The following is a 15,627-nucleotide window of genomic DNA, read 5'->3' on the forward strand; positions in this document are numbered from 1 at the left end:
TTACGTCTATTTTGTGGTGTCACCGCCAGACACCACACTTGCTAGGTGGTAACTTAAATCGGCCGCGGTCCATTTAGTACATGTCGGACCCGCGTGTCGCCACTGTGTAATCGCAGACCTAGCGCCACCACCAAGGCAGGTCTCGTGATACGAGAGAGCACTCGCCCCAGTTGTACGAGAACCTAGCTACCGCCCAGTTGTACGCGAACCTAGCTATCGCCCAGTTGTACGAGAACCTAGCTACCGCCCAGTTGTACGAAGCCTTTCTCTCTCATTAGCCGAGAGACAGAATAGCCATCAGCTAAGTTAATGGCAACGAACTAGCCAGGCGCCATTTGTATCAGTGCCTATAGCTTACGAGTATTCAAGAGAGATGTATTCCACGGCCTAAATAAAAGATAAGTAAAAAGCATCTACCTACTTTTCTTCTTATTCATTTATAAGTTCTCATGTTCCAGACTTCACGCCCGTCTGCTTTAGCCTTGCGTGCACTATCGGCTACAGCGTTAGTCTAGCTTTCATTTTCAGCCATCAACGTCACGGTGTCGGCCCAGCTACCGACACTACATATTCTGTCACCGTGTGCTGGATAAAACAAAAATAGGGCTTTCTAATATTGCAGCAATTGTAACACACACCACATAAGCGTGACTGTTTTGGCAATAATGATCATTATAATAGTATGACAATATAATTCACGAAGTACCAATACGAAATACCTATTTGGCCTACAACAATCAAATAGCTTTACGTCAGTAAATAGTTTCACACTTCATTCATACGCTACTGTTTCTCATCCTCGTGACCGAAAAGTAGTAGAATGAAATTTTTGCATAAATTTAGAATTGTCATATTCTTCCATAATTTGTGTGATGTCCCCGTTTCTTCTCCTTCCTCATCCTAACAAACAATCTTGTCATCACTAATTCTGTAAATATTCCAACCACTGTCAAAAATCATCCTTTGGGTAACTTTACTAACCCTGCCACAATGACCGGTTTAGTTATTCAGCGATTATTCTCCGGTTAGGCGTTATTATGTTTTCAAAAAATGGTTCAAATGGCTCTAAGCACTATGGGACTTAACATCTGAGGTCATCAGTCCCCTAGACTTAGATATACTTAAACCTAACTAACCTCAGGACATCACACACATCCATGCCTGAGGCAGGATTCGAACCTGCGACCATAGCAGCAGTGCGGTTCTGGACTAAAGTGCCTAGAACCACTCGGCCATAGCGGCCGACTATTACGATTTCGTACAATGCGTTTTCTGCGCTATTCCCCGAATGGAACTTAGAAAGGCTGTTAGCCGGCGACTACAACTGGTCCTGTCAAGTGTATCGATCTGGCCAATAATTTTCTGTTAGAATTTCACTTTCTTGGATACACCGAGAAGATAATACATGATCTTTCTTACCTGTTATTCCTGTTAGTCGTTTATTTCCACTCTGGTAGTCTGAATCTATGGATTTCGCTAGTAATTATAACAATGCTGAACACTTGCAAACCGAATCAACCACATAAAGAAGCAGGAGTTGATGTTCACCGGTTTGGCTTTACTCCACTCAGCTCGTATAGCGCTGTCCCGTTTTGTCTGCAGGAAAATTAATTTCTAGATTCCCCTGGTGGACACATCACGTACACTATGCACGCATTAAAATATCAACTTAGACTGTGTTCAAAAATGTCCAAAAACCAGCAGCAGTGCGTTTCACAATCATATGAATAATCGATGGCCCGACGTGCTCTGTGAAACAAGGTTTTTTCCTCAAGAATATGAACTAGTCCCCCAGATCCGGGCCTGCTGCGCACGCGGGAATCTGGCAGCTTGGGCGCGCCAGTAAAATTTTTCCGGGTACCCCATGTGGCTGGTTGCTGCTATTGTTGCTGCTTACACAGCCAACAGTCACACTTCAGTTGCCAGAAGCAGGAGAAGGTATTACTCATATGCAACTCAACTGCGCATGTTCATGAGCCCGCTCGTAACTGCTTAAATGAATCTAATGTAAACAGTTGTGACGTCACGCTCATCGGAGGCAATTTGTTGTTATGAAGCACTGCATAGTCTTCCTAAAGCCTTTGGCACATTTTGCTGTTGGCAGACGCTTGTACGTGCACTGTGTGTTTTATATGGCGCCTTTCAATTTATTTTCCATTTTTCTCTCGTTCAAGTTTTAATGCTGCATTATTATTCTGTAGTAGTGGGATACTGTAACATCCTTTGTTAGAGTATCGGTTCTTGCCAGCTAAAATTACAAAAATTAAGCTGAAAACTAAAACAACGAAAAATTCCCGGAATTCTAAAAAATTCCCGCATTTTTCCCGGTTTTCTCCCGGATGAAAAAATTCCCGGAACTCCCGGTTGTCCCGGGTCATATACACCCTGCTGTAACAATCTGCCCTTTGTCAAAGTCAGTTGCCAGTGGATTTCCCCATTTGCAACCTATGATATCACTAGAATGGTTCCCCACTCACCCTGCTTCGCTTATGTAGTTTCCTTACTGTGCCATGTGCCCACAATGCCAGCAGGTGGCATTCAATAAATGTTAGCCTGTCTCATCTGCTCAGACTGTTAACAATGTGAATAATCCCATTTTCCATCACACCTTGGAATTACTCATAACACAGGATAGCTGCTATGCCACCACCAGCTTATGACTTTTCTCCTGAGAATTTTAACAGCTGAATCCCAAGTATGATACACCTATTCAGATTTCTCATCAGAAGTCTACACATACAGTATCTTCACTTTGGACATAATTGCAGGATTCGAAATTCACATACCTCTAATATGTAGCTGATGGATCCGGGCATGGACGGGTTCATTAATTCTCACAGAAGACTTCTTACCTTCTGTAATCACCAAGAGCAGACATAGATTGTTCTCCAAATTAACAGGACTTTTTCTGTTGAGCTGCTCTGTCAGGCTCATTAATAACTCAACACATTTCTTGCCATTATCAGTATGTTTCATTGCTTTTAAATTTAACTGCAGCAACAATGAAAAGTGTGTACGTAATCACAATAATCAACAGTCAGTAGCATGGCTCCACGAGTAACGTGTAAAATTCAGTGCATAGCTCCAAAGTAGTAATACTGTATTACAGAACTTTGGGTATCATAAGAACAGTGTTTTTTCACATGATAACCACAGAATTCACACAAAAACAAAACACATGAGAATATGAAAGAAAGGGTGAACAGAACTCTAGTTTTGTATGCTGAGGGGACACAACAGAGTTTGTGATGAACATTTTAACTGCTTCACAGGCTGATTTCAAAATATCTACAGAGAATGGAAATAATCACTCGCAAGGTAAAAACAAGTTGACAAATTACTGGGCAGAGCATTAGGTTTTGTTTTTCAGATCTTTTCTGCTGGATTACTGCACACTGTAATTAAGGTAACAGCATTTGCTTTTGGAAGTACTGTTTCGTTATTTGCCTCGTGGCCCTAAAAAGAAAACTAACCCAAAAACATTCCAAAAGAATCACACTGAACAAGCAGACAGCTGAGAATGACACTAACGAGTTTTAAAATCTGTATGCTGCAAGTACTAGAAACAATGTAAAAACTCACCCTTTCTAATTTTCTTTGCTGGAGGCTGTGATTCATCACTCTTGGTTGTGGACTTTGCTTCCTTACTTGAGACAACAGATCCTGCTGCTGGCACGTTTGCCCACTTCCCTTCATTTTCTGTATGGTCAGCCTGTTCAAGAAAAGGTATTGAGGTAATGAATATGCTGAAGTTCAAGGTAAAATTTAAAGAGCATAGTGAAATAGAGTAAGAAACCCATAGTTTCTTTTAAAAATGAAGTTACAGTCTACTTATGAGGTAGGGAATTAACGAAATTTTAAGAGTCGCAAGGTTATTTCAGCTACTAAAATCAGAAGTTGAAAACTATATACATCATAACAATACACGGGTCGCCATTTAAGTTTTTACAGTTGACAACTAGATGGTACTGTTGAGATGTGACATTTCTAGTGTTTTAAAATATGTCCCTTGTTATTGTGAAAACACTGGCAGCCCAGAAAATACGCAAGCAGTTTGCTTACAGTGAGCGTTCAGCAGTATTGACATAAAATGGAAATATCACATGATAGTTTACATTATATCATGATTTTCATGAAGGCCTAACTGGTGTGGGTGTGGAGGGAGGGAGGGGGGCGAGGGACAGAGCCTTGAATCACGTCATTCATTTTTTTTTAGTCAGTCACCTTCACAAAAAGATAGTTTACAACAGTTGCATAATTTTGTGGTGGTCCTGCTTATGTGATAAATTTGTGAAGACTGGCCAAAATTGGATGTTCTTCCAAAAAAGAATCAGTGTGCAACGTGATTGAAGATTATGGCCATGATAGAGACCTCTTTGGGAATACCACAAACTGGAGACACAAAAGCTGTATACTATATCGCGATAGGTCATAAAACTTGGATATATTTGTGTTGTAGTGTTTCAGGATATTTGTAAACATCCCAACACACCATTGGGAAGCCGTCGACAAGAGATGCTCGTGAGTAAGTTGAATAAGGATAAATGAAGTGGGAAAGGGAAACTGTGTGTTTTCCTTTCTTGTATGCAGTGAGTGTGGAGTAGTGGTGCAACTGGCGAGAAGGGGGCCAATAAAAATTGTATTGCAACCACTGGTTGTCTGGGAGTCATTTGGGCCATGGTGTAGCAAGTGCCTGAATATGAGAGCCATAGAATAAACAACACACCAAAAAGGGCGTAATGAACATTCAAACACAGTAGTTCTTTTATCTGTTTTTTGTTTGCTCTCTCAGGTCCTAAAGTATGCACGTATGGAGGTTTTTGAATGTACTCAAGAGAGTGGTATTACCATAGCAATTGTTTGTTGTTAAAAGAAATAGTGAAAATGTTGGGAAAAATATATACATTTGTGAGAAGTGCGGCAATTTATCTAGTAGCGCAGTAGAGAGAACCTATGGAAGCATTCCAGGAATCTTCATTGTAGTTGGATCGACAGAGAGGCGGCACGGAAGGATCTGGACCACCAAACAACTACTCTGAGAAGAGAGGATAAAATTAATACTACTTTCATCTGGCAGTGTATTAGGGTCAGCAACATATTGCCCAGTTATACTGGCCATGGATGCAACTTCCCGCTAGTGCTGGTATAAGACCCACCACAAACCCTACAAAATATACATCAGCAGGAGAAGAGGGAGAAATACACCCCAGTACACCAGACAGAAAGTAAGCAGCAATTAACTGTTTGGATGTTTGAAGATGAACCGAAACCGATGAAAGTGGCCTAACTGTAAAACATTCCCATGAGGTCTCTCTCTCTCTCTCTCTCTCTCTCTCTCTCTCTCTCTCTCTCTCTCTCCCTCCCTCCTTAGAACTCTTTTTGTCTTATTGTGCAGTCACTGAGTCATTTGTCTTTCCCATTCCTGTCTTAAACAATACCGTTATCCACACTCTCTGCTTCACGCATCTTTCCATATCCCCTCCCCAGATCCATCAACGCAGGAAACTGCTCTCTAATAATTACTATCACCATGGTCATGGTAGTGTGCATTTAGGTATCTGTGTGATTGCATGTATGAACATGTGTACCTTCTGACACAGAAGAGCCAGAGCTCAAAAGTTAGTTAATATAAGGGGCATTCAATAAGTAATGCAACACTTTTTTTTGATCTGTTTTGGTTGAAAAATATGGAATCTGTTGTGGGACATCATGGAGCACTCTCGCTTCACCCCGTATAGTTTCATGAAGTTCCAATTGGTGGTAGCATTGTGTGTCACCTTCAAAATGGCATCTTTAACAGGGGTGCAGTCCAAGCAGAGAGGGATGACTGAGTTTCTTTTGGCAGAAAAGCAGAGTATCGCAGATATTCATAAGTACTTGCAGAATGTCTATGAAGATCTGGCAGATGTGTCTGTCATCATTGCAACAAGATCATGAAACCTGCCAGCTGGCTGCACACTCCCTCAGGAAACTGAAGAAACGGCTTCAGCATATTCGTCACCACAAAAATGCAAATGAACTTCTTCTTCTCCATGAAAACACAAGGTCTCACAAAAGTCTGCACACATGAGAGAATCTCATAAAACTTCATTGCACTTCCTTATGCACCATACTGTCCATATTTCACACCCTACGACTTCCATCTGTCTGGCCTAATGAAGGATGCACTTCAGGGGAAGTAGTACATGGATGATGGGAAGGTTACTGATACGCAGAAGACGTTAGCTCTGTCGCCGACCATAGAGTGGTACCATGTGAGCATAAAGGCATTCTGGGTAGGTAGCACAAAGCAATAGCATAGAACGGAGAGTCTGTTGAGGAATGGGGTTTTGTAACCAAGAGTGGGAAATAGTATGGTGAATTGGAATTCTGAATAAAACCAACCTGCTTTCATAAAAGAAATATGTTGCTTTACTTCTTGAACGCACTTCGTACTGTGTTCTGTTATGTGTGTCTATGCACCACACATCAGTCTGGTAAAGGTAAGTGGTAAGTGGTTTTCTTCCATTTGTTTGTATTAGCCATCCAACCATATCCAGGATGGCGTTGTTAGCAGCAACAGGCAGAAGACATGCTTTGTTGGTTCTGCAGATTTTAGCAATTTTGACCAAGAAAAACTCGAGCTACAGTGTTGTTCTTCAACACACCAATGTAGAAGTTGGCACAGAAACAGCCAAGCAAAAAATCCGTACAATTCGCACATTTATTTATACATAAAGGCCAACTTAAGAATATAACTTTGTGTGAAACTGTATGCATAGGATTCATGTGCAAATTTTGTTGTAACGTCAAGTTTAACACATATATTTCTGAATGACACTACACGTGTAAGTCACAGAGTAAGTTGACAAGTAAGACATGTGTACACGTTAGCATTCGAATGAGCACTGAGTCCCAATCTAGCGGCCGCTGCTCAGCTGGCCGCTTAGGTGGCGCAGCTGCTGCATGGCTGGCCAGACAGTGCCGCACGCAGAGGACGCGCGTAATTGCGCGGCGGCGCTTTGAATGATCGGCGAGTCACAACACTTTTCCCCCCTTTGAAATTGTTGCACTGGCCTTGACGGAGGTGTCCTGGAGATGGCTAATGTCCATGGGCGTTGTTTGACTCGCCGTAAAGTCTTGAGGAGGAGGCTTCCCGCACGGATGGAAGTGTCCCCGATGATAACGGGTCGAGATGACAGGAGACGTAGGGGTCGAATCTGCTGGGGCCCCATGCACCAATCTGCCCGTTGCGGCAAGTCCAGTTGATACGACAGGAGACATGGGCGATGTGTCGGCGTCCGTTGGAGGAGGAGGCAAGTAGATTTGCTCTGACAGAGGATGGTCATCCGGTTCCTGCATGGGCACGTCTCCTGGTGGCGTCCGTTCTTGTGCTGGCATCATGATGAAGGTGAGAGGGTGCGTTGTGAGTATTGAGAGATGCCAAGATCCCGAGCGTCAGGTAGAGCCAAAGGTGGTGTAGCGGCATTCGGAACAGGCGTTGCTGGTACACAAGGCCGAAGCTGGTCCGAATGACACAATGCAACACCCGTGTCCGTCTGGATTTCATACAGGCGTCTGCCACGGTGTCTTAAGATGCGGCCCGGGCTCCAATTTGGCCACCTGCCATATCCCCGTACCCAGACGAGGTCGTTGGCGGTGAACCGGCCAAGTGAAGGCACCCGCGGCTGTGAGGTGGAAGGCCGCAGAAGATGAAGTAGCGTGCGGGGCTGTCGGCCATGTAAGAGCTCAGCCGGGCTATGGTCGCCCATGGGGGTGAAACGGTAAGACGCCAGAAACTGGAGAAGCGCATCATCAGCAGCAGAAGAAGTCAGAAGTTTCCGCATCTGAGCCTTAAATGTGCGGACCACTCGTTCAGCCTCACCGTTGGATTGTGGATGGAACGGCGGGGCCGTGACATGCATAATGCCGTGATGAGCACAAAAATCCGCAAATTCGGAAGAGGGAAATTGCGGACCATTATCAGTAACAAGAGTAGAGGGGAGGCCTTCCAAAGAAAAAATGCGGGCGAGAGCACTGGTGGTTGCCACGGTGGTAGGCGACATGCAACGGACAATGAAAGGAAAGTTAGAGTAGGCGTCAATTACGAGGAGCCAATAAGTACCTAAAAAGGGTCCCGCAAAGTCAGCATGAATGCGCTCCCAGGGCTTCTCAGGAGAAGGCCACGGTGACAAAGATGACTTCAGGGCAGCGGCCTGTGACGCACAAGGGCCGCAGGCAGCGACCATGTGTGCTATTTCAGAGTCGATGCCAGGCCAGTACACATGACGGCGCGCCAGAGATTTTGTGCGAGACACACCCCAGTGCCCTTGGTGAAGGAGGCGCAAGACCAAAGCACGCAAAGACACAGGTACCACAACACGCGGCGAAGCATTGTCAGTGGAGAGGAGGATATCACCATCCCTAGCCGTGAGGCGGTAGCGCAAAGAGCAGTAGTTCCGCAATGGATCAGAAGTCTTAGCGGACAGGCAATCTGGCCAACCCTTCTGAATACAGCGTAAAACCCAGGAGAGGGTAGGGTCAGAACCCGTAGCAGCCACCAGCCTGTCCCCAGTGATGGGGAACCCGTCCACAACCTGCTGCTCGGCAACATCCAGGTGGAAACACAAAAGTTCGTCCCTATCGAATGCCTGATCAGGACCCATGGGAAGACGAGACAGAGCATCAGCCAGCAGCCTGTGACGCACAAGGGCCGCAGGCAGCGACCATGTGTGCTATTTCAGAGTCGATGCCAGGCCAGTACACATGACGGCGCGCCAGAGATTTTGTGCGAGACACACCCCAGTGCCCTTGGTGAAGGAGGCGCAAGACCGAAGCACGCAAAGACACAGGTACCACAACACGCGGCGAAGCATTGTCAGTGGAGAGGAGGATATCACCATCCCTAGCCGTGAGGCGGTAGCGCAAAGAGCAGTAGTTCCGCAATGGATCAGAAGTCTTAGCGGACAGGCAATCTGGCCAACCCTTCTGAATACAGCGTAAAACCCAGGAGAGGGTAGGGTCAGAACCCGTAGCAGCCACCAGCCTGTCCCCAGTGATGGGGAACCCGTCCACAACCTGCTGCTCGGCAACATCCAGGTGGAAACACAAAAGTTCGTCCCTATCGAATGCCTGATCAGGACCCATGGGAAGACGAGACAGAGCATCAGCCAGCAGCCTGTGACGCACAAGGGCCGCAGGCAGCGACCATGTGTGCTATTTCAGAGTCGATGCCAGGCCAGTACACATGACGGCGCGCCAGAGATTTTGTGCGAGACACACCCCAGTGCCCTTGGTGAAGGAGGCGCAAGACCAAAGCACGCAAAGACACAGGTACCACAACACGCGGCGAAGCATTGTCAGTGGAGAGGAGGATATCACCATCCCTAGCCGTGAGGCGGTAGCGCAAAGAGCAGTAGTTCCGCAATGGATCAGAAGTCTTAGCGGACAGGCAATCTGGCCAACCCTTCTGAATACAGCGTAAAACCCAGGAGAGGGTAGGGTCAGAACCCGTAGCAGCCACCAGCCTGTCCCCAGTGATGGGGAACCCGTCCACAACCTGCTGCTCGGCAACATCCAGGTGGAAACACAAAAGTTCGTCCCTATCGAATGCCTGATCAGGACCCATGGGAAGATGAGACAGAGCATCAGCCAGCAGCCTGTGACGCACAAGGGCCGCAGGCAGCGACCATGTGTGCTATTTCAGAGTCGATGCCAGGCCAGTACACATGACGGCGCGCCAGAGATTTTGTGCGAGACACACCCCAGTGCCCTTGGTGAAGGAGGCGCAAGACCAAAGCACGCAAAGACACAGGTACCACAACACGCGGCGAAGCATTGTCAGTGGAGAGGAGGATATCACCATCCCTAGCCGTGAGGCGGTAGCGCAAAGAGCAGTAGTTCCGCAATGGATCAGAAGTCTTAGCGGACAGGCAATCTGGCCAACCCTTCTGAATACAGCGTAAAACCCAGGAGAGGGTAGGGTCAGAACCCGTAGCAGCCACCAGCCTGTCCCCAGTGATGGGGAACCCGTCCACAACCTGCTGCTCGGCAACATCCAGGTGGAAACACAAAAGTTCGTCCCTATCGAATGCCTGATCAGGACCCATGGGAAGACGAGACAGAGCATCAGCCAGCAGCCTGTGACGCACAAGGGCCGCAGGCAGCGACCATGTGTGCTATTTCAGAGTCGATGCCAGGCCAGTACACATGACGGCGCGCCAGAGATTTTGTGCGAGACACACCCCAGTGCCCTTGGTGAAGGAGGCGCAAGACCGAAGCACGCAAAGACACAGGTACCACAACACGCGGCGAAGCATTGTCAGTGGAGAGGAGGATATCACCATCCCTAGCCGTGAGGCGGTAGCGCAAAGAGCAGTAGTTCCGCAATGGATCAGAAGTCTTAGCGGACAGGCAATCTGGCCAACCCTTCTGAATACAGCGTAAAACCCAGGAGAGGGTAGGGTCAGAACCCGTAGCAGCCACCAGCCTGTCCCCAGTGATGGGGAACCCGTCCACAACCTGCTGCTCGGCAACATCCAGGTGGAAACACAAAAGTTCGTCCCTATCGAATGCCTGATCAGGACCCATGGGAAGACGAGACAGAGCATCAGCCAGCAGCCTGTGACGCACAAGGGCCGCAGGCAGCGACCATGTGTGCTATTTCAGAGTCGATGCCAGGCCAGTACACATGACGGCGCGCCAGAGATTTTGTGCGAGACACACCCCAGTGCCCTTGGTGAAGGAGGCGCAAGACCAAAGCACGCAAAGACACAGGTACCACAACACGCGGCGAAGCATTGTCAGTGAAGAGGAGGATATCACCATCCCTAGCCATGAGGCGGTAGCGCAAAGTGTAGTAGTTCCGCAATGGATCAGAAGTCTTAGCGGACAGGCAATCTGGCCAACCCTTCTGAATACAGCGTAAAACCCAAGAGAGTGTAGGGTCAGAACCCGTAGCAGCCGCCAGCCTGTCCCCAGTGATGGGGAACCCGTCCACAACCTGCTGCTCGGCAACATCCAGGTGGAAACACAAAAGTTCGTCCCTATCGAATGCCTGATCAGGACCCATGGGAAGGCGAGACAGAGCATCAGCATTTGCATGTTGAGCCATTGGCTGGAAATGAATCTCATAATTGAAACGAGACAAGTAAAGAGCCCAACGCTGGAGGCGGTGTGCAGCCTTGTCGGGAAGTGACGTTGATGGATGAAACAAGGAAACAAGTGGTTTGTGATCCGTAACAAGATGAAATTTTGAGCCATAGAGAAAAACACCAAACTTATGAAGAGCATAAATAATGGCCAAAGCTTCTCTCTCAATTTGAGAATACTTTTGTTGGGCATCCGTGAGCGTTCTGGAGGCATTAGCAACGGGTTGTTCCGGACCGTCAGAAAAACAGTACGCAAGGACTGCACCGACCCCGTATTGAGAGGCGTCTGTGGCAAGAACAAGATGTTGGCCAGCTCGATAAGTAGCCAGGCACGGGGCCTGTTTCAGCAGAGTCTTCAATTTCTGGAAAGCCGCTTCGCATGATGCGGACCAGTGAAAAGGCACGTTTTTATGCAACAGGTGATGCAACGGCTGAGCCACCGAAGCTGCAGACGGTAAAAACTTGCGATAGTATGCTATTTTCCCCAAGAAGGCCTGCAGTTCCTTAACAGATGTAGGGCGAGGAAGGGCATCGATCGCAGCGAGTTTGCTGAAGCGGACGAATACCATCCCGAGAGAGTTGAAACCCCAAGTACATGATAGATGCCTGAAAAAATTGTGATTTCTGAAGATTACACTTAAGACCGGCAGTCTGTAAGACACGAAAAGTGAGCGGAGATTTTGAAGATGTTCTTCAGTGGTGGAGCCAGTGACAACAATGTTGTCCATGTAATTGATACACCCAGGGACAGGGAGCAATAATTGTTCCAAGAATCGCTGAAAGAGAGCAGGGGCGCTAGCAACCCCGAATGGCAAGTGTTGGTATTGATAGAGGCCGAAAGGCGTGTTAAGGACCAGAAACTGCCGGGAAGCAGCGTCGAGAGGAAGTTGATGATAAGCTTCTGACAGGTCAATTTTAGAAAAATACTGGCCTCCAGCAAGTTTAGTGAACAGTTCTTCAGGACGGGGCATAGGGTAAGTGTCGATGAGGCATTGAGCATTTATAGTGGCTTGGAAATCGCCACAGAGACGAATATCACCATTTGGCTTAGCAACGACAGCGACAGGAGAGGACCACTCACTGGAAGTGACAGGAAGCAAGACCCCTGAAGTAGTGAGACGATCCAACTCCCGTTTTACCCAATCACAAAGGGCCACAGGAATGGGCCGAGCCTGAAAAAACTTAGGCCAAGCAGTGGGTTTGAGCGTGATATGAGCTTCAAAGTCATTTGCACGGCCTAACCCAGGAGAAAAAAGGGACAAAAATGTCGTCGACGAGGAATCCAGGTGAGCATAAGGAATAGCATCAGAGACAATATTGACAGAGTCATCTATGGAAAACCCAAAAACGCGAAAGGCACCGAAACCAAAAAGATTTTCTGCGTTGCTCTGGTCGACCACAAACATGGGAACAGTGCGAACAACGGATTTGTAAGATACCTCAGCATTAAACTGTCCCAAGAGAAAAATCTTCTGTTTATTGTACATCCGTAATTGCCGAGTGACAGGTGACGGGAGTGGAGAACCCAACTGAAGGTACATCTGAGAATTAACTGTAGTGGCAGCAGATCCGGTATCCACTTGCATGCGAACATCTCAACCAAGGATTTGGACAGTGAGGAATAACTTCCCTGAAAGGGAAGAAGTGCAATTGACAGACAACGCAGAATCAGAATTAGCGTCATGTTCATGAACATCAAGTATGCGGTCGGATTTGCAAACGGAAGACACATGACCTTTCTTTTTGCAATTGTGACACACAGCCCAACGTTGGGGACAATCCTCGCGTGAATGTTTCGTAAAACACCGCGGACATGAAGGAAGTTGCCGGGGGTTTTGCTGCAGTTTCTTAGCGGGTTGTTAAGGGCTAGGCCGAGGCTGCGCGTGGGAGCGCACTGCGGCCACGTCGGCCGGCAGGGACGCGCCGCACGCGTCGTCAACAGCGCACAGAGGTTGTATTTCCCAAACATCACCCCACGCCTCTATTTGCCCCCCAGCGGTGCGAGAAATTTCAAAAGACTGCGCAATGGAGAGAACTTCATCCAGAGTCGGATTCACCAACTGAAGGGTACGTTGCCGAACTTCTTTGTCGGGCGCCAACCGGATAATAGCATCCCGTACCATGGAATCGGCATAGGATTCTTTGTGAACGTCAGTAACAAATTGACACTTTCAACTGAGGCCATGAAGTTCAGCAGCCCAAGCGCGATAGGATTGATGTGGCTGTTTTTGACAACGATAAAAGGCAACACGAGAGGCTACCACATGTGTTTGCTTTTGAAAATAGACAGACAGAAGTGAGCACATTTCAGCAAAGGACAAAGACCCAGGATCCTTCAAAGGAGCCAATTGCGAAAACAACCGATACATTTGAGGTGAAGTCCAGGAAAGGAACAGAGACTTACATGGTTGTTCGTCGGTGACATGAAATGCCAAGAAGTGCTGTCAAGACGTTTTTCATAATCAGACCAGTCTTCCGCCGTCTCGTCGTAAGGAGGAAAAGGAGGAATAGCCAACGACAAGAAACGCCCCGCATTTGACGCCGCAACGATTTTTTTTTTTTTTTTTTTTTTTTTGTTTTTTTGTTTTTAGGGCGCACAACTTCAATGGTCATTAGCGCCCAGACTACGTTAGGAATGCACCGTGAGGCACAAGTTTAAAACAGCAACTAAAGGGAAAACACGATAAAAGATTGACAGGCATACGATTAAAAAAACAGCATAATCAAATGTCCTTAGACAGGTTTGTCAAGTTGATAAAACGAAGAACGCGAGCAGCTGCTCCTGGGTCATCCGCTAAAATCGCATCGAGAGTACATGGCAGGCCAAGATCGAGACACAGTGTAGTAAAATCCGGACAGGACATTAAAATGTGGCGGACCGTCAGCAATTGCCCACATGGGCAGAACGGCGCCGGCGCAGCCGTCAGCAGATGGCGATGGCTGAACCGGCAGTGTCCAATCCGTGACTGGGCCAAAACTACCACCGAGAAGGGCGTGAGGAGGACGTCCAAGCCGCGGGAAGAGGTTTCAACGTCCGAAGCTTGTTGTCCGTAAGTGCAGCCCAATCGGCATGCCACAGCGATAAAATGTGCCGACAAATGACCCTGCTACAATCTGGTGAAGGGACACTGGAGGACCACAGCCTTGGCCGCAGCATCTGCAGCTTCGTTCCCAGGAATACCGACATGGCCAGGAAACCACATAAAGCTAACCAGAGAACCGTCGTCCACCAGCTGCTGAAGAGAGCGTTGGATCCGGTGCACAAAAGGGTGAACTGGATACGAATCACTGAGGCTCTGGATGGCGCTCAAGGAATCGGAGCAGATGACATAAGCAGAATGTCGGTGGCGGCAGATATAAAGAACAGCCTGGTAGAGGGCAAAGAGCTCAGCTGTGAAGACCGAACAATGGCCATGGAGCCGATATTTGAAACTTTGTGCCCCGACAATAAAAGAACACCTGACACCGTCATTGGTCTTAGAGCCATCTGTATAAATGAAGGTCATATTAATGAACTTCGAACAAAGTTCGACAAAATGGGAGTGGTATACCGAACTGGGGGTAACCTCCTTCGGGAGTGAGCTGAGGTCAAGGTGAACGCGAACCTGAGCCTGGAGCCAAGGTGGCGTGTGGCTCTCGCCCACTCTAAAGGTTGCAGGGAGTGAAAAATCAAGTTGTTGAAGGAGGCGACGAAAGCGAACTCCAGTGGGTAGCAGGGCAGAGACATACAACCCGTATTGACGATCGAGAGAGTCGTCAAAAAAGGAACGATAAGACGGGTGGTCGGGCATTGACAGTAGCCGACAGGCATACCGACAAAGCAGTATATCGCGCTGGTAGGTCAGTGGCAATTCACCGGCTTCAGCATGAAGACTCTCGATGGGACTAGTATAAAACGCTCCGATCGCAAGATGTAAGCCCCGATGTTGTATGGAGTTGAGGCGGCATAAGATGGACGGCCGTGCAGAGGAGTATACGAAGCTCCCATAATCCAGCTTTGAGCGGACGATCGACCGATATAGGCGAAGTAGGACGGTTCGATCCACTCCCCACGACATACCACTGAGAACACGGAGGACATTTAGAGAACAGGTACAACGGGCAGCCAAATAAGACACATGTGGAGACCAGCTAAGTTTCCTGTCAAATGTAAGACCTAAAAATTTTGTTGTCTCCACGAATGGGAGAGCAACGGGACCGAGTCGTAAGGACGGTGGGAGAAACTCTCTGTAGAGCCAGAAGTTAATACAGACCGTCTTCTCGGCAGAAAAACGGAAGCCATTGGCGACACTCCAGGAGTAAAGATGGTCAAGAGAACGCTGAAGACAGCGCTCCAGGAAACATGTACGCTGCGCGCTGCAATAGACGGTAAAATCGTCCACGAAAAGGAAGCTTGATACATCGGCTGGGAGGCAATCCATTATTGGATTGATCGCTATGGCGAAGAGAGCGACGCTCAAAACTGAGCCCTGTGGCACCCCATTCTCCTGGCGAAAGG

General features: G+C 47.7%; 1 protein-coding gene across 1 annotated transcript in view; it reads right to left on the reverse strand.

Annotated features, from left to right (window-relative positions):
- The window catches only part of LOC124711291 (squamous cell carcinoma antigen recognized by T-cells 3), a 92,175-nt gene that overhangs the window by 22,108 nt on the left and 54,440 nt on the right, over positions 1-15,627 (reverse strand). The window contains exon 11 of the mRNA XM_047241295.1: positions 3,583-3,712. Coding sequence (XP_047097251.1) covers positions 3,583-3,712 — 130 coding nt within the window. The remainder of the gene's footprint in view (positions 1-3,582; positions 3,713-15,627) is intronic.

The sequence above is a fragment of the Schistocerca piceifrons genome, chromosome 8 (genome assembly GCF_021461385.2).
Source record: "Schistocerca piceifrons isolate TAMUIC-IGC-003096 chromosome 8, iqSchPice1.1, whole genome shotgun sequence".
Lineage (NCBI taxonomy): Eukaryota > Metazoa > Arthropoda > Insecta > Orthoptera > Acrididae > Schistocerca > Schistocerca piceifrons.